The 22893-nt window shown below is 39.5% G+C and overlaps 1 protein-coding gene across 6 annotated transcripts in view; it reads left to right on the top strand.

The window, feature by feature from the left end:
- AGFG1 (ArfGAP with FG repeats 1) overlaps window positions 1-19951 on the top strand; it is a 36985-nt gene extending 17034 nt beyond the window's left edge. Inside the window, exons 3-14 of one of the 6 annotated variants that reach the window (XM_086754242.1) lie at window positions 3929-4044; window positions 4567-4729; window positions 5869-6025; window positions 10891-11010; window positions 11638-11709; window positions 12666-12875; window positions 13729-13912; window positions 14619-14698; window positions 14961-15053; window positions 17973-18131; window positions 18750-18835; window positions 19207-19951. In XM_086754242.1, the coding sequence (XP_086610368.1) occupies window positions 3929-4044; window positions 4567-4729; window positions 5869-6025; window positions 10891-11010; window positions 11638-11709; window positions 12666-12875; window positions 13729-13912; window positions 14619-14698; window positions 14961-15053; window positions 17973-18131; window positions 18750-18835; window positions 19207-19266 (1500 nt within the window). In that variant the 3' untranslated portion in view covers window positions 19267-19951. Of the gene's footprint in view, window positions 1-3928; window positions 4045-4566; window positions 4730-5868; window positions 6026-10890; window positions 11011-11637; window positions 11710-12665; window positions 12876-13728; window positions 13913-14618; window positions 14699-14960; window positions 15054-17972; window positions 18132-18743; window positions 18836-19206 lie in introns of all 6 variants that reach the window. The other 5 variants (XM_086754241.1, XM_086754240.1, XM_086754244.1 and 2 more) reach the window with 5 other exon arrangements.
- The last annotated feature ends 2942 nt before the right edge of the window (window positions 19952-22893 follow it).

Below are 22893 nucleotides of genomic sequence, written 5' to 3'. Positions count from 1 at the left end.
GCGTGTGCTCATTTGTTCAGGTGTCCGCCTAGGCAGCTGCCAGGCCAGACAGAACATCGAACCGCAGCTCATCTCCAAGTATTGGCAACTAAAGGTGCCATTCTGATTTTTCTACCTATCTACTAATTTTTTTTTTTTGGTTACAACTAATCTTTTAGTATCTCAAGTGCTGTCAGCTTCAGCTAGTGGATATCAAGGCTGTGATCAGTGGGGAATAATCAGGCTACCAAAGATGTAAGTACTGAGTGATCATTCCCCACCGTAACTCAACAGCAAGTTGCACAGCATAGATTTCCTTGATCTTCATCATAAGAGTAACTTTTAGATGGCTTTGAAATAAAAAAAAGTGTGATGGCCTGATCAGTAAAAATATGCACGTTTCTCACAGCAACTTTTCTTTGTGCAAGATTCAGAACTGTTAGTGACTTTTATTTTAAGACTCTGGAAGGATAACTACTTCAAAAAACAATTGCATGACAATGCGAGTTCTGTCTCCGACAATAATAATTTAAAATTTTAATTTCCAATTTTGATTTCAGCCTATGGTATTGCGTAGCACACTGCCACTTTCTTTTTTTTGTAGCTAGCTGAAAATTGTGTATTAGGGCCTGCTTAAAGCATAATCAATGCAGTATTGTGGCTCCCCGTGAAGTCAGATGATAGTAACAAAAGTCTGGCTAGAAAGAGCACGCAGGTCACAGCAAACAAGGGAAGACAACGGGCCTTTTATTGGGTTCTGAATGCCTGCTTGGGACGCCTGCCTGTGTTCAAAGCGTTGTGTGGTGCTTCGTACAGAAATAGACAAAACTCTGCCTTTTAATAGTTTCTTGTCTGATATCAAGGCTTTAAAATTTGTATTTCTAAAGGACTTGTCTGTATTTAAGACTTGAAGAAATTGTATTTTATTAGAGAACTCTTTAGGTAAAGAAACGTACATGAAATTTAATTTTCATCTCTGTGGTAAAGCCAATGTTTTAACCTGGGTTTGTATAGCTCCTGCTGTCAAACTGTTAAAATGGGAACTCCTTGCTGAAGCCTGGCTGACCAAGTCTAGGTTCTTTTGCTTGGTGGTTGTGTGCTGCCTGTTAGTAACACTGTTCTCTCTGCTGGCAGAAGCAGAGAACCAGTAAGGAGTGCCTGGCAGGTTTTAATTAAGTTTTTACAATGACTTAAGGCGTATGTCACTTGTTACCGGTTTTGTGTTAAGCACGTAGAAATCCATTGCTTGAGGTTACGCTTGGAAGTCTGCTTTCTGAAGGTTTGCAAAAAGTGACACCTTTTAACAAGCTTGTATAATTTTAAACCAACAGTGTGGTCGGACAGCACAGTCCTCCTCCTTTGTACCTGTCTGCGTATTCATGCACTGCTGTCTGCCTGCATAGCTGGTACAGGAGCTAAAGTCCCACGGGTCCTTGTTTTCCCATTTCTCCTGGAAATTGCTTGTAGTGGTCAGGAAGGCTTGAGACTATTTGACATGGAGTTGGTGTGGGGGGTTTTTGGTTTGGATTTTTTTGGGGGGAGGTGGGAGGGGTGGTTTTGGGGATGCTCTTCGTGAGTTTTGTTGTCTCCCCCCCCCCGCCCCGAATGCTTAGGGACTTCAGGGTGAAGGTGAAGCAGAAAACTGGAAGGGAGAAAGGTGGAAAAACTGGATTGTGGATTGACTTGCTGTGAGCTGATTTCAGCACAGGTTTCAGTGGTACTGCTGGCCTGGTAATTGTGCTGAGTTTGAGCTGACTTGATTTGGGTGGTGGGAGAAGGGGGAATAATTGAATGGCCCAATGTGGGTGGGGAAGAGGACCTCCTCTTACAGTCACTAGCACATTTTAGGCTGGATGCAAACTGGTCATTGTGGTACAGCCTGAGTGTCATTCTGCTAGGTGCAGTATCATCTAGGGGCTGTTCTAACACTTGTCTTTCTGCTCGCCTGCAATTAGGCACGCATTTTCCTTTTCTTCAGTGTTTCCAATACTGAAGTTGGGATGGGGGTGGAGTGGAACAGAGCTGTGTGGATACGGACACCACCAACTCCTGCTGCTGCGTATTCCGTAACAAGCCATAAACAGGACTCGTCTTCCTCCTAGCAATCATATGACTACTAGTTGGTGCAGTTATGCTTCCAGATCTAAGAATAGAAATACTACTGCTGGCCCACATCAGACTGTCCACTGCAGAAATTAAAGCTATGCCCATAAATGTTCTGACTTCATAACTGTTGTCAGCAAAAAGTAGTGTTTATGTGAAAGATTGCTACTATTAAAATAGTGCTTCCTGCTGCTGGTTATTACTTTAGAAAAGACTTGTGACTTTTTCGACTTAGGTTTATATCTTCTAACTCTGTATGAATAAGTATTAAATACCTTAAATACTGCAAAAAAATGTCTGTTTAAATTTGCAAACTCAAATCAGTCATTGAAATTAACCCTTTCGTGGAGTGCAGTTGCTGAGTGAATGCTGAATAGCTGAGTTTATCTGAAGTAGGAACTACTGATTTTATTTTTAGATGAGTATTTAAATAACTGAATTAGAGCTATCCTTTGATCATTAGATCTGTTTCCCGTTGTTGTTTGTATCTATCTGGTAGGTGACAGCAAGGACTGCGGAGTGTTGGACATGCCAGCAGGCTATATAAAACTGAGACAGACATCAAGTATGAAATATAGCCTTTCGCTGTCTCATCTCTCTCATGCTGAGCAATCTTTGAAATGACTAAAAGACTTATCACATTTGATAACTAGTGCTCCCAAAGATGCTAAGTTACTGCAACTTTGGTGAAGTTAGCTTGCCAGGTGAAGAAGAAGAAGAAATGCTTCCCAATAAGTTGGTGCCTCTCCAGGGAAGATGACGTAGTGGAAGTATCACAGCTTCTACCTTGATTTGCCAACTTTCAGGGCAACTAGTTGATGTGGCTCTTGCTTGTTAGAGCATGTGCTTGCTCTGGAGGTCGTGGGGGACAGTGCTGAAAACCTGACACTATTGCTGGGCAACATTTGTAGGAGGCACGTAAGAGGGGATGGTCAGGACTATTTCAGAAAGGGTGTGGGAAGAAAGGGTGTGCATCATAAAAACAAAGCTTTTTTTTGACTCCACTTCTCTGGAAGAAACCTGTTCTAAAACAGCAGAGTCTGGTTTTAGAGGATAGCTAATGCTTGGTATATTTGGGTGCATATTCAGGTTACTTGCAGAGTAGTCTGAAGTGCTTAAAGAAAACATTTTCAGTGTGACAACTGCTGTGTCTTGTTTAGTTTTGAGAACAGTCGCCTTTCCTCTTGCTTTGGTCAGGAATTGAAGCTGAATATGCTGAGAATTTTGCAGTTGCTTCAACTTTTGGTCACTCACAACCACAATTAGAAAATTAAAGCAGAGCAAGAGTACTTTTCCCCCTTCTCCTATACCCTCACTCAAATTAAATGTATATGATACCATAGAAACTGCGTCATGGTAAGAAGGGCTGTTTAAAAAAAAAAAGTTCCTGTATTCAAGTAGTAATTATAAGCATAAACACTAAACCTCAGATCCTTTACAAGCCACAATCTGGGGCTTATGGCACATGGAATCTGTTGAAACAGTTTAAACCCTGAAGTACAGGTAAGGGAATGTGCAGAATTAGGTGAAGGAGAAGAGTCTTAAAGATCACAAGTAGAAATGGGGTGCTTTGGCCCTTCATGAGTACATACTTACAAGTATTTTGTAAAAGCAGTATTTGATGGTGAAATTGGATGCTAGGATTTGCTTGTCCTGCTGTGACAGATGGTCTTTCAACTGTAAGTATTTAGACCAGTACATGGTGCACTCGTCAGTTATTAAAGCAGCTCAGTCTGGAACAAAAAATGTGCAGCCACACTCTTTTTAATGGTTGGATGTATTAACAGTTGTAAACTTAAATAGGTTTTGAATTAACATATTTTTTCTCATTAATTTTTTTTATAAGGTGTGCAAACAGATTTGGCTAGGCCTATTTGATGATAGATCATCAGCAATTCCAGACTTCAGGGATCCACAGAAAGTAAAGGAATTTCTACAGGAAAAATATGAGAAGAAAAGATGGTAAGATAGCTGTACAATTATAAACATTCTGTGACAAGAAGTGAAGATGGACTGTTATCCTCCTGTTCTTGAGTGTGCTCTTCTTCTTTGGACTAGCTCACACAGCTCTGTAAAGTGAAGTGATTTCTGGACTTCATAAAGAGCTGCTACCGGAAGCGGAGAAGATAAACCATTTAAAGAAGTTTCTCAGTGTGCAGTTCGTATTGATGGAACAGAAATGGCTTAAGGGGATGTCAACACCAGTGTAAAGTGAGGGGTTCGCAGGCTTTTATTAGGAGGTGGAAGACGTGTGGCTTGTATTAAATAAGTGCTATAAAATACTGATGACTTGGAATTCTAGTCCATTTAAAAAAAAAAATCTGGCATATTTAAATAACAGGTATTTGCAAACTACCGATAGAACTTGTTGCAGGGTCAAAATAGCAAAGCTGACATCTACCAGTTCTCACAGTGAGCCTTCTGAATGTTGAGCAGAGTTTTTCGTCTTAAACTTGTAAAAACCATTGCTGTTTTTGAATGTAGGTATGTTCCTCCAGAGCAAGCAAAGGTGGTGGCATCAGTCCATGCGTCCATATCGGGGTCTTCTGCTAGTAGTACAAGCAGCACACCTGAGGTGAAGCCACTCAAATCTCTCCTGGGAGAAGCTGCACCTGCACTGCACTTAAACAAGGGCACACCTAGCCAGGTGAGTCATGGCAGAGCTGAAGGCCACAGAACTTCTATAGTGGCAGAAGAATTCTTGTGATAGCAACTGTTACCTAATACGATCACTAAAGACAAGTTTATGTATTTTGTTGAAGTATACAGATGTTTGCAGATCAGGTTCTAAATTAAGCTTGTTTTTATTAACCAAGTTGATTTTTTTTTTTTCTTTTAAATGGTTATTTTCAGTAAGCAGAATTTTCCATTGTGATTGACACATTTCTTTTGGATCAATATCTCTACAGTTTGAACCTAATGTGATATATTTTCATGTTTGGTTTTTATTTGAAAACAAGAAAATGGCTCATGCAGTTTACTGTGACAGTAGTAGGGAACATGTGGATGCAAAGCGTGTATGTTCATAGAATCACAGGATGGTTTGGGTGGGAAGGGACTTTCAAAGCCCATCCAGTCCAACCCCCCTGCAGGGAGCAAGGACATCTCCAACCAGATCAGGTTGCTCAGAGCCCCGGCCAACCTGGCCTGGAATGTTTCCAGGGATGGGGCATCCACCAGCTCTCTGGGCAGCCTGGGCCAGGGTTCATCATTACTTCCTGTGCATCCTGTAACTGTCTTACCAAGTGGCTTTCAGGGAGGGCCTGCATGCTGTTCTGTAAAGCCACACAACACTGTGTGCTTGGAGTCTGGAGGGAAGACAGGTTTTGAAAAACTCTTTTGCCTTTAGGATACAGGTAGCTCTTGAATTGGACCTCTTAAGACTCAAACAGTAGAAACTTACAGCTTGCAGGCTTCTATAAAATTCAGTTTTTCTTTCTATACTGAGTTTTGAAGATTTTTTCAGAATGCAGTGAACAGCTGTTTTCCAACTCGTAATTGTGTTTGTACAGTCTTTGCCGTTTTAAATACATAATTTTGAAGTTGCTTATATGCTGCTACTTTATTATTCTAGTCCCTGTTAATCCATGGAAATCTGCAGACTTCCTTTAAAAGCCACCATAAACAGATTGTCTTCCTCACACTGTACGAGGAAGGTCTGTGCTCTATACACCATCTTAAACTTCAGGCTTGTTAAAGAAATAGGCATAGTCTGTCCTAGTATTTTGCAAAAGCCAGTTTGGTAAAATATCACCTTTTATTAGCTAATAGAAATGTTGTTTGCAGTCTCCTGTTGTAGTTCGATCTCAAGGACAGCAGCAACAAGAAAAGAAACAATTTGACCTCCTCAGTGACCTTGGCTCCGATATCTTTGCTGCTGCTCCTCCTCAGTCAACTGCTACAGCAAACTTTGCTAATTTTGCACACTTCAACAGTCATACAGGTAAGTGTTCTGAGCAGTGTGTCCCTCTTAAATACGAAAAATAGAGTTTTAATTTTTAATGGCTTTAGTCTAAACTTCTTCATGAGGTATGTGTAATTTCTGTGCCTAGAGAATGTTTTATTGCTCAAGATTTCCCTTGTCTTCAGCCTTTCTTTATAAAGATACAAAGGCTGGTATTCCCACTTTTTGAAGTGGGAGCTGCTATAGGTATTTTCTAGTATATGCATGATTAGACTGCTTCTGCCTCCTACTAGAACTTTTCAAATTCTTGGAGAGTGAGAGGATGAGTAACAGAACGTAGGGAGAAGCTGCTATTAGACCTTCAGTTTTCTTTCTGAAAATTATTAGGAAGAGCATTCGTGGAAAGAAAGCAGATACAGAGTCTTGAAGGGAGGTGAAATGCATTGACAGTAACTGTCAATTTGTTAGAGATGAACAAAGGCTTCCTCAGTTTAAGGAATGACCTCCCCTTTTGTGTGTGTCTATTTGAAAACCGAATACGACCCATGTGGGTAGCATTCTGGAGTTTCAGGAAGAATAAACAAGCTTTGAGTGTATTTCTTGACTGAGGATGGGGGTAGGCCTTGAATTCTTAAAGAATTACTTCAGCAAAATACATTGAGCCCTCAGGGCTTATTTTCAGCCAAAGATCTTGAGCCATAGAAGTCTACCCTTAAGAAAAAGTTGGTTCTGTGGTCACTGAAGTATGTTGTTGCTAACTTGCATTGAAATTGTGGGAAAGTACCTTTGCCTGCCTTGTCTGAATGGGCTTTTCATCTACTTTTTCTGAGACAAACTGTGATGCTGCGTAGCCAGTAAGAATGAGATACTACTTGCAAATCAGTCCTGAAATTGTTAATCGCTCAGAGGAAGCATGATGGAGGGGATGTAAGGTGCGCTTGAGGAACCAAGCAAAGTATCAAGGCTTTCTCAAAGTTAACTTAAAAAAAAAAAAGTAGTGAAATAATTGGCTGAATTCAGTAATAGTAGAATAAAACTGCAGTTGCTGTGTATTTTATGAAATCCTTAACATAAGATTTCATGTTAATCATCTTTTTGGGGCTGTGTTTAACTGGGCGAACTTGTGCTGACTGCCCAGTGCTGTACACTGCTACTGAAGAGGCTGCAGATACCTCATTCTTACTTGTTTTAAACTTGTTGCTGAATGATTCTGTGTTTATATACACTTAACTCCTCTTTGTGGGTTTCAGGAGATGAAAATTCCATTAAAGCAATATTTCAATACTACGTTCCAAATCTCGGTAAAATTCCACTGCATCTCTGCTGGGTTGTTTTTAAAAGGATAAAAAGCTATATGAACACTCAAGAATAAATGTAATTTTATGAAAGAGTCTGTTAATTTCTGGTTGAAATAAGTGCTGAAAATAAAAATGGAGGGGAATACTCAGCTGTACTGACTAGTTTTCTGCTTCAATAATTAACCATTGTGGTCATTCCATAAGATTTAGAACCCAGTTTCAATGTTAACTGAAACTAGTAATGAAATGTTGCAGGCTTTTCCCTTTGGAACACAAGGAGGGTAAATTGGTCCGCCAGCTTTGGCAAAAATGAATTTTAAATGTTCATTTAAGGAGCTGTGTAAACATGTAATTCCTGGTAGTAATCACATGCTACAGCAAAGGACGGAAGAACTTGCACTGCTTTCTAGTCCAGCACTCCTTTCGCTGAGTTTGTGGTCTGGTGTTCTTGTTTTAGGGCTTGGTTTTAGCTATGCCTACAGGGAATGGATTTTTCTTTTTCCCTTCACGTACACTATGGTTAACTAAAGAAATCCCTGAAGAGCACCGGCAAGTTTAAGGTCTTCCAGTATAAGTTACTGCTTCTGCAGTTAAGGGCAACTGAGTGCAGCAGCTGATAGAAAAATATTAAAAAACATGTGCTGCGATCTGTGAAGTCTAGATGTAAAGCTTGAAAATTATGCAGGAAGTGCAACTTTTTGATATGCTCCTTTTTTGGAGTTTTCTAATGTGCTAAGGTGGCTCAGGGTGGTGGTGTATGTTGAAGGGGAAACATGCTGTCCTTACATTTACTGTCTGTATTTAATTTTAAGTTCATAACTTCTGCAAAATGATGAGATTTGGAAGATGATGGTGATAACTGTTCTCTGTCTGTACTTTACAGACCGGTAATAGCAACAAAAAAAAAAAAAAAAAAATTGGCCATGTCGACTTTCTATAAACTAATGGAACAGAAGACCTGCACAAAAGGTTTTTAAAGAGTGTAGTGACAGCACAGCCCTATCACGGGTAGCAAGAGAGAAGAGGCTTTACCCAGGAGGAATGGAATAGTACAACACAATTATTGTCTTCTAGAGAATTACTTTTAATTTTGTGATTGAATATACGTGAACTTTCTTTTAAGGATTTTGTTTTGCGGTGTTTCATGGCACACCAGGTAGTGCAAACCTCCCAGAAGAAACCGTGCGCAGATCGTAGGGGTGCTGCCGTACCTGAGCCAGCTTTAGCCAGCTAGCTTGTGTACTGCTTCGCGTATTGCACTCACAGCAGCAGCTGCAAATCCATGCCGATCTGCAATCCACCGCAGTCCCTTAACTTAGGGTTGTTCTTGGATTTCTGCGTAGAGAACTGAATTTTGGAATTGCCGGCCTACCCTTAAAAACACGATCTACATATTGTTCAGCTGCAGGAAAGTACAAGTCTTACCTGTTTTTTACCTTTGTGCCACTTTTACGTAGGTTTAAACTTTACCGCATAAAATAAAGCAAGATTAACATCTGAATTCTCTGCAGAAGAGTCTTTACAGCTCTACTGTTCTAACATGGGCCCACTTGCAAACCATACTCTGTGTCAGCTGATGCAATAATATTGTTAAAAGTGGCCTGTAATATGATATTTCCAGTTCTTAATCTAGACCCAAAAGAGATTTCGTTTCAGATTGTTGACACAGTATTCTGTTTGTGTGAGTGGTTAAAATGAAAAATCTTGTCACGATTCTAGGAGTGGCATTTATGTACTCAATCCTGTTTGAGCAACTAAACATCAGAGTAGCCCACATCCAGTTGATGCATCAGGGTGAAAGCATCGCTTTCATTTTAAAGCAAGGCGCAAATAAATTCTTAATCTACTCCTCTTAAAAAGCTAGTGATCTAAAAGCAACAAAAATCCCCAAACTGTGGAGTTTGCAGTTGAAGTCTGTAGCATGCTCTTTGAACCAGTACAGATGGTATAATAACAGAAACTATTTTTCCTATGTTTGTGTCAGCTTTTTCTCCTTGCACACTTTAAAGGTGAAAATTTTAGGACAGACCTTGCTGCTTTCTCATTGATCTTACCCCCCTCCTCATTGACTTTCGTGCTGTGGTGGGTTGACCTTGCCTGGCTGCCAGGTGCCCACCGAGCTGCTCTCGCTCCCCCTCTTCAGCAGGATGGGGGGAGAAAATATGATGCAAAAGCTTGTGAGTCAAGATAAGGACAGGGAGATCACTTGCCAGTGGGGAAAATTAACTTCATTTATTGTCAGTGAAAAATAAAAACAAAACACTTTCACTATGGGCTGCAGAGGAACCTCTGCTCCAGTGCCTAGAGCATGCCCTCCTTTCTTTTCACTGACCTTGCGGAGTTGTTTCTCCTGCATTTTTCTCACTCCTCTCTCTCACAGCTGCTGCTCAGTGGTTTGGGTTTTTTCTGGGTGTGGTGTTTTTTTTTTTTTTTTTTCTTCTCCCCTTTCTTAAATGTGTTACCACAGGGGTGCCACCAGGATCGCTGAGGGGCTCCGCTTTGGGCAGTGGCATTATCTGGCTATTAAGTAACTACTTAAACAATCACCTTAATTTATTGGTTTTGTATATACTCAGTCTACAAAATCCCTCCAGAATAAACAAGTACTGGCCCAAAAATACAGTGTGTTGCCATCTCTTACTCTAGAAGGTGTTTTGTGGGCCTTCTTTAGATAGTAACTCAAGTTAACTGCATATAGGGGTTTGGTTTGCAGTTGAGTAAAAACATTTTTTTTTTTTCTCTTACTCCTTGCTTATAAGAGTGTTTAAAAGTTTCTGTGGAGCTTATCAATTAGGCACGCAATTCCTATAGAATCTATAGATGTTTAAATGTCCAGCTGCCTGAAATTAGATGGGTGTTAACTTTTATTTTCTCCTGTAGCATGGCACGAAAGGAAGGCGAAAACTGAAATTCTATTTGAAATTTCCTTGGATTTTATTTTGTGGATACACTCTATGAATGCTATCTTCTTGACATTGGTATTGATTTTCCATATTTCTGTACTGTAATTTAGTTTTGTAAAAACTGAATTTTCTAGTGAAATGAATGTGTAAGCCTAGCCAGAATTGTCGAAGTGGTGCCAAACTAAATTCACCCAAGGAAGAAGCACTTTGTATACCCAGAATACAAATTGTCACTATGTTACAGGAATATATCCTAATCTTTATTTCCAAGGAAATGTTCAGTTAGTCCACAAATTCTAGTTTTGGTAACCAGCATTTAGAATGACGCCTGGTTTGGGTTCTACGGGTGTACGTCTGGTATTCTGTACTTTTTGTCTGGTTTTCCCGGACCAACCACCAGTGCAAACGCTCTGGGGTTAAGCTGAGCTGCACTTCATCAGGTTACGCAGTTGTGAGTAGTAGCGTGTGCAAGGAGGAGAGAAGTAGCGTTGACTGGACAGCCCATTGAAGGCGATGTGTGAAAGCTTGTGCAAAGACTACTTTCAGTTGTAGAATATCATGTATAATTTTTTACGTAAAAAGAAATTACAGGGTAGGACGTAACCATCGGAGGCTGTCATGACCATGAATTCGGTTAATACATCTGTTTTTGTGTTTTATTTCCCATATCCATTAACATGTTTTGTTCCTTTGCAATTTACAGCGCAGAACTCTGCAAATGCAGGTTTTGCAAACTTTGATGCATTTGGACAGTCTAGTGGCTCGAGTAATTTTGGAGGTTTCCCCACAGCAAGTCAGTCTTCTTTTCAGCCCCAAAATACAGGTAGAACTCCTAGCACTTTTGATTAATACGTAACTGAAATAATCCTTACCTTTGTGTTGGAAGGTACTTGAGTTTATTTCTTGCATCTGCCTGCTTTAATGCAACCAAGCCATCTGAAGCTCTGGGGAAACTCAAAATGAATTCCTTCTGTTTGGTGTTGATTTTCATTTGTTTTTTTTCCTAATGCTACTCAGAAGTCTGATTTATGGCACTATGTGTTTGTTAGCTCTACACCTGAAATAAGTTTGAAAAGAGTAACCGTACTGCTCTTGATAAATACTGAATTGACTCTCAGTCTTGGAAGCGAAGTGTTTCAGTAGACCCAAAAGCACATCACAGAACCAAAAAAGGTGTGTGTCTGTCGCATACACACACACGTCACTCTGTGTGACTTCATGTGTAGAGCCTATTGCTAAGATTTATTTTGCTTTCCTTTGATTTGATCATGCTTTAGAACTTCTGCTTGAGCTTACTCTTGCTGTTTGTCTAGATCTTTGGCTGACTGACTTTCTTTTCTTTTTTTTTTTTTTTTTCTTTTGAGTGTGGTGTCGTTTTAAACTTTTTTTCAAATTTTCTTTTTCCCTTCTTATGTTAACTTTAACCCACACACAATTTCTGGCTGTCCAGCGTTCAGAACGCTTTCATCTAGCTGCAGTTTTGGTGAATTTACTTCAGCTTTTCCTCTCCAGGCTGTACACAGTAAGTTCCACACAGTGGAAAACTCAGCTTGCTTCATTTTATGCCATTGTAGTGTAGCATTTTTGTCCCTGCTGTTGCATATGTGTTAATTTATTGATCGTACTGTCAGAAAGTTGTGTGTTCTGTGGTATGAGTGGAATCCTCCACCAACTGTTATACAATGGGACATCTCATTCACATTTAAGTATGTGACCTGCATAGATTAAATTGTCTGGACACCGAAGAGACGGAAGCTCATGGTTTCGTATTTTAAGAGAAGTTGAGTTGTGTGGACCTAAGTCAGATTTTAAAAATTGATTTTATGTATCTCTGACATCAGCAGAGACGTGGTATAAAAAGAGCTGTGTTGTGTCTTCCCTCTCACCTCTTTCCTGATTGGATGTAGTCTAAAACTTTGAGAACAGAGAGCCAAACTGTTTCTCTAAACCTTGGCATGAAATCGTACTACTTTGGGACTTCTAGGCACTACTTTTTGCTTAGAATGATGACTGACATCTGAAATGGTTAAACATTGGACCATTAAATAAATGCAAGTAGTAGCTGGTCATTAGACACAGGTGACAGGAAAACAAAGGTTCTGTATTTTGAATATTGAGGATTCAGACAAATACTTATTTTTCTAGAAAAATATTATTGTTGAAATTACTTTAACAGCTAATAAATAGCATATGGTTTTTGAAGATCAAATTGTGACTGCAATTTAAGCTGTTAAGTTTGGGGTTTTTCATCCCTGTTCTGCAGGCTGAAAAATATTTTTAATTTTTTTTTTTTTTTTTTTTTTTTCCTCCTGATGACTCAATGTAACTTTGAAGGAAATGGGAAAGGGTCTTAAACGTGTGGGATGGGGCGGGGGAACATGTTGCCTCATGTAACCACAAAGAGGTGGGGTTATTGTGCCATCAGTTATGGCTGGAGAGCTTTGGAGTGTTAATCGTGTTTAACTTAATCTGTTACAGGTGGAAGCGCTGGATCAGCAAATGCTAACTTTGCTCACTTTGATAACTTCCCCAAATCCTCCAGTGCTGATTTTGGAGTCTTCAGCGCTTCTCAGAGCAACGCAACAGCAACTGCAGCCAGTAAAGCTGCAGTGAATAAGCCAAATCTCCAGTCAGCTGACAAATACGCAGCTCTTGCTAATTTAGATAATATCTTCAGCGCAGGGCAAGGTACTCAACTTTATTCTTTGACGTGCTCATTCTGCATGTGTGTGCTTACCGCAAGGATAGCTGTACTTGTCAAACTAGTAACCGTATTCAAAATGTCCTTTCTTTAAGTTGTCAGTAGAACTTCACTTCGGTGTACCCTTGATTTGTAAGATACAAGTGTTAACACTAACATCACTCCAGAAGGATGTCATCAGAAGACTGCTTTTTGGGAACCTACTTCCTGTCAAGATGAATAACTCTGAGTAGAAATATCTAAATAATTATTGCTGCAACAATGAAAATACATTAAAAGATTTTCAGATATATTGTACTTGTGCTAAAACCTATAGTGAAGGCTCTGGAATGGAGAGCTATGGTTGTTGCAGAGAACTGCCAGAGTGGCTTTCCTGCCTCTCTGCCACAAAAAGATTTGGCTTAATTTTTTTGCAAATCAGTAGCAGTGATACTTTGTAGTTGGTTTTAAGTTAAGGAGAAAAAATTAGTTATTCTGTAACTTTTCTTCTCAAATGGTGTCTAAAAACTTGTGTTGGTTTGTAATCTATAGCTTTGTTCTGAAATGGATTGTTTGAGGGTATGTGTGGTGTTAAATTTTCTAGTTGAAGATGACGGTCGTCTTGAGTCATGATTTTCCAGGGAAACCAGAGGCTCTTTGGAGCTGCAGGATATCTGTAGAAGCATGACACTTTGCTAATAGCTAATGGCTTGCTAAACACTTGTTTTCCTGTATGCCCTAGTGCATATTTAATTTTTAAGTCTGAAACTTAAACTGTTCATGAACTTCCATTTAGTTCTCAACGTTGGCAGGGCAGAAAGCAAAACCGTCTTCATTGCTTTTCATCTGGTTTCTTTCTAGGTGGTAGTGAGCAAGGAAGTGGCTTCAGTACAGCAGTGTCGGCGTCTGCAGGTCCTGCCTTGTCAGCCCCAAATCAGTCAAGTGCATCTTCAGACAAGTATGCGGCTCTAGCAGAATTAGACAGCGTCTTCAGCTCCACAGCAACCTCTAGTAACGCATATACTTCCACCAGTAATGTCAGCAGGTACTTAGTTCTACACTGATTTCAGCAATACGCAGAAAAGTAGCTCAAAGTTGTTCTCAAATCTTATTTCTTACCTAAATGGGGAAGTGTTGAATGAGTTTAGAGGTACTACTGAAACCACATCCTTTATTTTAAATAGTAGCAGTACTGTCTGATAGGGTATTATAAGATAAAATTAAGAATACTTTCTGACAGGAGAATGTTCTCTGCACCTTTTTAGTCACTAGATAATAAACCTGTTAGATGGTAACACTTTCCTGTACATGTATTTGCATGGGTACTGGAAATCGTACTGTCATCCCTGGCAAAACAATTCAGATACTCAGATATTTAGAATGTAAATGATGCCAGCCACTTCTTTTTTTTAGGCTATTAAAGTAATAAATACCACGTGCCTGTTATAGCTCTGCTTGGTATTGCAAGTGCCCTTAAAGCTTCTGCTTCGCAATCTTTACGCTGATGCCCTCTGTTTGATATTCTTTCTCCTGCCGCCGGTGATGGCGGCTGTTCCCTGCTCAGCATGAGTTATAATCTCTGACCCTGGCATCAGGGGCTCAGTTCCTGGCATCAGGGAATTGTACTGCAGTTTTCAAACTGCACGTGAGCATTCCTTTTCTAGCCTTTTACATGCCAACAGTAATTGCAAGTTATGTTTATTTGTTAAACAAGCGATTCTGACCTCACTGAATGTGTGAATTCCTTCCAGCAACGCTTTTGGAACAGTACCCGTGGCTGCTACTGCACAGACACAGCCTGCATCTTCGAGTGTGCCTGCTCCGTTTGGAGGTACGTGAGTGTTCCGAACACCTTTTGTGGGCTGTGAGCAGACATCTTACTCATTTTTAGTTGATAGTGCTATACTTTGACACTAATGATATTGAAGTTACTGAAGGATGCCAAAAAAGTACTGTTCTTGTGATGCATTTTATTATAAGTTCCTAATTTTTCATGTAACTTTAGATATTTACGTATTGCTGTATAAACTTAATGTGAGTCAGATTGGCTAGTTTTAAAGGCTTTATTTAAAAAAATGTGTTTAATTTTTCAGCAACACCTTCCACAAATCCATTTGTAGCTGCCCCTGTTGCCCCAGTGGCACCTTCAACAAATCCATTCCAGACCAATAGCCGAGGAGCAACAGGTTAGGAAAAAACACTGTTTGAGACTCTTTCTTTCAAGACTTGCGTTGATTCTTTTTTTCATAGCTGTGTAATTTGTTCCTTCTGTATTGCCTGTCTCTAGTCTACTTGACGTGTTGTGTGTTTGTTCAGTGCAGAGTACAATATTTATGAATAGACAGCAGAAATCAACTTTTGTTTTTGAGGTGAATAGTGTTTTTTATTGAGCTGAGAACATCACTTTCTTGTTTCTGGCCCGATCCTCAGATTTCAAATGGTGGCCATGAAAAATATCAAAATATCTGTTCTAAGATCTTCTAATACTACGTAAGCTATTTGTATAGTTGGTGCATTACCAGTTGGGTACCTTCCAAGACTTTGGCTTTGAAACATGCTTCGTAGCAGGTTGCATTGAAATCAGGGACCTCGAAAGCCCTGCTGCTAAGTTGCTACACTTGCTTTTAGAATTTTTGTCTTTATTTCAAAGTCCTGAAACTCCTCAGAACCAAAGGGCTGGAGCTAGAACGAGGAAAGACAGGGCTTCTAGACTGTTAGCTCCTCATCAGTCCACGTATTCAGTGCACTGGTGGTGTCCTTCATTTTTTCTCTTTTGTAACAGCAAAGCATCTGTTTAAGTACAATCGTTACACTCATGAACTACATAAATTTTCTGTGGGGAGATTCTGTAGAACCGTAATTACATAGACTTTCTGAAAAAGCAAATATGTGCTTTTCTTTAAAAACTGAACTTGTGGATTTAGATGACTGCTAGATTATGCTAACTTTCCTCTCCAAGGGCACTGCTAAATTTTGGCGCTTTCATCTATTAACCTGACCTCTACAGATTTAAACCTGCTGACGTGTGCATTTTAACGTTGAGTTGTGCTTTGCTCAAAGTTGTAGGTAGGCTGAATTAAACTGATAGGCGAGTTTAATTTGATCAATTTTTTTTAATGTCTTCTGCTAAAATGGATTCTGTTTTCAGTCCATTTTGAGATATTAGGCAGGTAAATTTGTTCAGCTGTTTAATACCCAAAATATATTTTTTTCTTATTTTGATCTCATGCCTAACTGTGCTCTTTTGGAGAATTGTTTAGAACTTACAGCCTCTTTATCTAAACTTAACACAGCAGCTCTCTTTCCACCTCCTAAGCTGCCATCCTTGGCTTGCAGAGGCTCCAGCCCTGCACGTAACTCTGATGTTATGTGCTAGATGAGAGATAATGGCTATACGTAAAGATAATACCCCTTGCAGTGTCAGGTGTAAACTTGCAGCTTGTCCGTTTATGCTGAACTTTCTTCCTGCGTGAACGTTGCCGTTTATTACATGGGAGGTGTTTTGTAGCATTTATTTCTGATGATTTTCTTAGCGTGACCAGCAATAGATTAAGCTATGGCCGAATGACTTGGTACATATACGTGTGTATATTTATAATATATATATATATGTATGTGTGACTAAAAAATGACTGTTGAAGAGCATATAAATGATTTGACACTGTCTGGTCTCTTTGTGGCTTCCATAAGGCCTCTCGGGAGCAATGCACTCTCACATATTTCCTCAGGCTCACTTTGGTAGGTGGCCACATTTGGTATCGAGTTTCTTGTGGCTCATTGTTCTTGCTTGTAAGAGCTTATTGATAGCTATCTGGTTCTCTGCGCGTAGGGTTTCGGAAGAGTTTCCGTTTTTGAAAACGGAGCGGGTGCGGGCATTTGGCACGCCGGCAAGGGAGAGAAGATCGTACCTGGACAACCTATTAAAAACAAAACCATTATCGACACCCTCCGTGGTCACAATATAGCGCTGACAAGTTGAGCGACTCTTAAGTTTCTGCCGACAGTAGCTTTGATGCCTTTTGGGATATCCCACGTCACTGCTCATTTTGTTGTGTTTTTGTTTGCTGTTTAGCAAGTTTTCCTGTTGCATAGCTCCTCTGCTAACGGTGATTTGACAACAATGTTAGTACGTTAGTTTTGCGCGTACTTCGTCAACACTGTATGTATGTGTAACGTCTTGCCCTTGAATACTTTTAGGGTAAGGTTTTCAACTGGTAATTAAGCTATATTAATTAACTATATTAATTTTTTAACAGTTGAGCTTGCATAAAATCAAACTTGTAACATTTCAAAAGAAAAGTCCTGTCTAATGTTTAACTAGAATACAACGCCTGGTGTCTGTATTTGTGCCAGTAACTCCCAAAAGACTGAATAATGGTTTTGTTACTACAATTTTGCACCCGATGTGCTCATCTTTATTCGCTGAAGGCGTGTGAAATTGCATATGAGCTGTGTCCTTCACTTGAAATGTTCAGCAGAGAATCAGATGAAAAGTTTTGTTTGGGCTTTTTTGTTTTAAGTCTTGCCTCAACAGTAAGAGCATTTGCAATAGGAACCTCGTGTGCAAATAATGTGCATGGTGATTTCCTTTGAAGTGACATTAAGGATGGGAGATGGGATGCATGTATCCCTTATGATTTATTTATTTATTTATTTATTTTTACTTATAACTTCCTGTAATGCAGCTTGAAGTAGGAAAATCCTTTCATGCCTTTCGCAGGAGAAGAAAAACAGAGGGGCTGATGCTGCCTGAAAGTGCTTGCTTCTGATCTGTACAGACTTTTACCAGAAAACCAGTGGGGGCAGTACATGATAACGTAGAGAAAATAAAAAATAATTTCCTTCTCGGGAAGTACATCTGAATGTACTGGATCTAGTAAATTTTAAATTATTCCATTTGTTTTTACAGTGCAAACAGTAAATTGTGCACCTAGTTGGTGGTGATCCAGGCTAATCAATCAGTTCCGGGGCTGTGGAAGTTAGGTTCAGCTTCTGTATGGTCACTGAGCCATTAGGAGACTCTTCTTAACATGGCGTTATAGTAATTTATCTCATGAAATAAGTCATTTCTTACAAATAATTGCATGTTATTTTTTGCCTACCAGCAGCAACATTTGGTACTGCGTCCATGAGCATGCCTGCAGGATTTGGAACTCCTGCCTCCTACAGTCTTCCTACTAGTTTTAGTGGCAACTTCCAGCAGCCCACGTTCCCAACCCAGGCAGCTTTCCCTCAACAGACTGCTTTTGCTCAGCAGCCAAACGGTAGGTCTGCGCGTCTTTGATCTGGTTTAAATCAGAAACGTGGAGAAAATGATCCGTCTGTAAGCTAGCAATGATGGGTGCCTCTTTATTTCCGTATGAACTTGATAATAATACTGATGAGGGGTTACCACACTCTGGTTTGGCTCTCTACTTGGGCTTTCTCACTTGGCTGTGTGCAGTCACATAACTGTGATTTTGGCACAATCTGATACTAAAATTGTAAATATTACGAGGGTTAAGGGGTTTTTGTGCAGGAAGGATTGTTTTATCTTCATTTTTGGAGTGTCTGCAAACGATTATAACACTTCGCCTAACTTTATAGAACACAAGCAAGAGAAAACTGGAAAGTACTTTCTCCCTAAATTCAAATGATAAAATAACATTGAAAAAAGTGCATATGTAGAAATCAGAAATTGATTAGCTGAACAACTGAAAACAAACAAAAAGCCCAGCTGTATTTTTTTTATGCTGACATTCCTGATAGCGTTTAAGTAGGATCCATCCTGCTGATTGTGAAGTCCAGGCTTCCACTTATTTTTATGTGGGAGCTGCAGCAAAGAATTCTTTGAAGATTGGTTACTAGTATTAATATTTTTCACTTATCTTTCTAAGGAGCAGGTTTTGCTGCATTTGGACAGGCAAAGCCTGTAGTAACTCCTTTTGGACAAGTTGCAGCTGTTGGAGTATCTAGTAACCCTTTTATGGTAAGTGAGTTGTTGCATGATATTAATAACCTCTGTATGTCTGGAGAGGTGTAATCTGTAACACTGAATTTAGAGACACAAAGTTGGTTTGGTTTTGTTTGTTTGTTTTTTGTTCTTCGAATAAGGGAAGACAGCATGTCATCCAAAATGCAATTCACTATTACGATGATCTGGCATTTGTAAGGCTGTTCAAATCAAACGAGAGATTTGTATACCATGCTCTTCCATCAGAGAACCACAAAAAGACTGCAACGTAAACCAGAAATAATTCCAAATAGATAGTTTTCTTTTCTTATATCCTGCATTTGTGATTTACAATATGGGAAAAAAAAAATCTTGGTCTTATTTCTTGTCTTTCATTTTCCCCCCAGGCTGGAGCACCAACAGGACAATTTCCAACAGGAAGCTCATCAACCAATCCTTTCTTATAGCCTTATAGACACTTTACCCAAAAGAACTCTTACGTGGTCACATAACATCTCTGCGCCTCTTGCACTGTTGTCTTGTTTCACTGATATTAGCTTTAAACACAAAAGAAGTCTTTAAGAAGTAAAAATAAAAGCCTGCATTGTGTACCTTTAAAAAAAAATTTAAAAAATACACAAAACCCAAGAAAATCAACCCCCCCACCAGGTAATAATGTGCAAAACAGAGGGCTGTGGTAACATCCTTGAACCTGTGAACTGGCAGGTACAAAGTAGCGGTATCATGTATATTAAAATTGGCTAATAAGTTATTGCAGATACCACATTCATTATGCTGCAGTACTGTACATATTTTTCTTAGAAAATAGCTATTTGTGCATATCAGTATTTGTAACTTTAACACATTGTTATGTGAAAAATGTTACTGGGAAATAGATCAGCCACTTTAAGGTGCTGTTGTATCTCTTGGAATGAATGAATGAGCTACATCATTTTAACCATTGGTATTGGAGGTCATGAAGTTAAATTGAAGGTTTGTTCATTTCTCAAAATGTTTTCCTTTCCTAAGAGCTCTTCTATTTATACATGCCTAAATCTCTAATGTTAGAGGGATACCTGTCTGCATAATAAAGCTGATCATGTTTTGCTACAGTTTGCAGGTGAAAAAAAAATAAATATTAGAAAAAACCCACGTGTAGCATTATTTCTGTGCAGTAACATTTTATTGGGTTCCAGTGTACGTAGCATGAGTCTCATACACAGATGAGTTCCCAAAAGCAATGTGCTTAAAGGTGAGTTAAGCTGAAAACTTGCTTGGATATCTTCCTTTGTGTCCTTGTGATTAAGCTTGCTGTTCTAGCTTAAGTGAAGTGACCTATCGAACAGGAAAACGCTAGGTGAACTCGGGTTGTTTTGTCAGAGTAGCTGGGTCGTGAAGGACACTGGACACTGAGGAGGGAAGTTACCGGAGAAATCTTATTTACTAGAATGTTTCCTGCCATACTGGAATGGAATTTCTAGAGGGCAAAAAAAAAAAATGTCTTGTCTAGTCTGTAATAGCAAGAAGGTTCAAGAAAACTTTAACTGCATCTGAGTAGTTGGGGATGGTGTTTTAAACACAGAGGTAACCTGGTCTAAGTTCAAATGTGATGCTGGAACTAAGCAAATAATGTAAATGTATCATGAATACACAAAAAATAAGATTAAAACAGGTTTCTGAACAACTGCAGAATAAAATTCTACAGCTTTCAAGATAACAGGAATAAATATGATCAGAGTGGTTTTTTGTTTTTTTTTTTTGGTTTGTTTTTTTTTTTGAGAAAGGATGTGCAAGCCCATTTGAGACAAATGTGAAAATTCATGAAGGTAAGGTATTTCACTTGTAGTTGCCTGAATGGTAGATCTGCTTATTTCTTGGGGAGCTGAAAGACTTGGCCACTGCTTGTAGAAACTCTGTTATGCCAGTGCTTCTGACTTCCATTGCCTGCCTGTGGGGCAGGCAGTAGTAATTGCTGTATCTTATATATTTTATTTTCTTCCCTTCCCAAGCTTTGTAGATCCCAAAGCAGGGGACAGGCAGCACATACAACAAGCTGCCTATAGCAGCATTCCTCACTTAAATGTCTGGTTTTGTCCTGTCAGCATATTTAAAGTTAAAACAGACTTGACGTCTGCTTTTCCTTCTGGTGAGGACTGCTGGATAGAGTATGGTGTACAGTTTGATTTCCAAGATTCTCCGGGAAAGTCGCTGAACAAATCCCAGCAGTTGAGGGTTTGCAGAACGTTAGTGATGCCCTTGCTCTCACCACTGGTTTTTTAGCATAAATTGCTGTAGTTCTTGGTTGTTGACCTTACCTGTCTGGGGATGATAAATGCAGTGTAGTGGGGAACTGCAAGGGGCTCAGAAAGACTTGACCGAACGCTTAAATATGCTTTTTGCAGGGAGCTGGAGCAAATCAACCAAATGTCTCATCGAGGAGATGAACAGCCTTGTGGAAGAGAAACAATCCTTTGCTCTCTTCACCTGAATTGATGTAAATTAAGCTTTGGGCAAGGGCTAATGAGATCAGCATCTGTTGGAATGATTCTCATCCAAATGAAGCTGATTACTGCTCAGCGATACTGAAATTTGTTTAGGTATGCAAGACATGTAGTTTTAGATTATGCTGCAGAAGTAGTGGAATACCTTATTTTTCTGTAACTAGCTGGAACGTGGATAAAAGGTTGGCAACTTTTATTATGCACAACCACATCTGTTTAGTGTGTGTTTAGCAATATTAAGTTCATCGAACTCCAGACAAGTAGCTGAAGATCTTGTATTGTTTGGTGTCTCCTTTATATCGAGCAGAAACTGACACATAGCTGTCTTGTTGATCAGATTTTTAAAACAGCTGTATTTACAAAATGATCTCTTCACCCATGTGATTATAAATGGTTTTGCCTTGGGAATCTCTGCAGTTGTTCACGCGATTGCTCATGCAACTAGCATAGTTGCCAAAAAACGATACTTCCGCTAGCTTTTCAGTATCCTCTCTGCTTTAGCATCAAAGCACTTCACTTATACCAAAATTAGTTTGGAGACCTTCTAGATTTTAATACTTTAAATCTCAATATGTCAGCTTTTAGGTGGTTAAGAAGGTGTGCTGTAAGAGGTGCATCCTGAGTTCTGCAAGGCTGATGCGATGCCCAGGTACTGCAGTTCAAAGTTATTTAATGCCTGCAGGCTCCCAAGCGCTGCAGTGAAACAAACACTGACAAGAAATAGATTTGAAAAGGACCCAATTTAGTTGGAATTCCTGAAAAAGAACTGTAAATATGAGGTGAGTATTCTGCTTTCCTGAAGGGAAACCTTACTAGGGTGTAAAGGCAAGCTCAAGCTGCTTTTAAAAGTATATTTCAATAGGAATTAATGATTTTTACTTGTGAGCTGAACAGTTCCTTCTGACTCTTGGCAGATCTGTAACTTGTGGTAAAGGAACACAAAGGAATTTGCTGCTGTCCCATACAGTTGACTCCAAAGTGGATGTTACTGAACACAGTTGAAAGAACGTTCCCTCATTAGCTTTAGCTGTATCTAACTATCTGTCAGTTGTGTTATTTAAGTAAGACTGCCTTGTATAGAAACGGAAGCGTCTCCCCATGGCTTAAAAATAAGTTAACTTAGGAGGTTTTCTGCTTCCAAAGCTAGGTGTTGCGTGGTCATGGTAGTTGTCAGATGGAACGCGTGTGCTTTTCAAGACCGACACTCGAAGGGAGGGTTGTTGTATCCCTACATCTTCAACAAGCTCACCGTAAGGCTGTTGTGGAGTCAGTAGCCGTTTATCTGTGTCTGATGACATGTTTGCCTTACAATCCTGTAACTTCACATTTGAGGAGCATGTTGTCTGTGTGGAATCGGAAATAACTGCATTTGGCCGTTTGTAACCCAAAGTGGCGGTGTTGCTGTGCTATATAGCACTGTAGTAATCCACTTCTGAACTTACAGAAGTAGCGTCTCTTGGAAAATAAACCTGGTTTATTGCTATGTGTTAACTTGCCTTAAAAATGCACATCACAACTTCCAGTTTGAAAAAGTCCCAAGTTTTCAAAAGGCTTCTGTGGCAAGCTTTCTGACGGATCATCTTCCTGCTAGGT

Source organism: Chlamydotis macqueenii, chromosome 9, assembly GCF_036417535.1.
Source record: "Chlamydotis macqueenii isolate bChlMac1 chromosome 9, bChlMac1.mat, whole genome shotgun sequence".
In the NCBI taxonomy this organism is placed as follows: domain Eukaryota; kingdom Metazoa; phylum Chordata; class Aves; order Otidiformes; family Otididae; genus Chlamydotis; species Chlamydotis macqueenii.
Note: the sequence above shows the minus strand (reverse complement) of the source record. Positions and strands in the feature narration are given on the sequence as shown.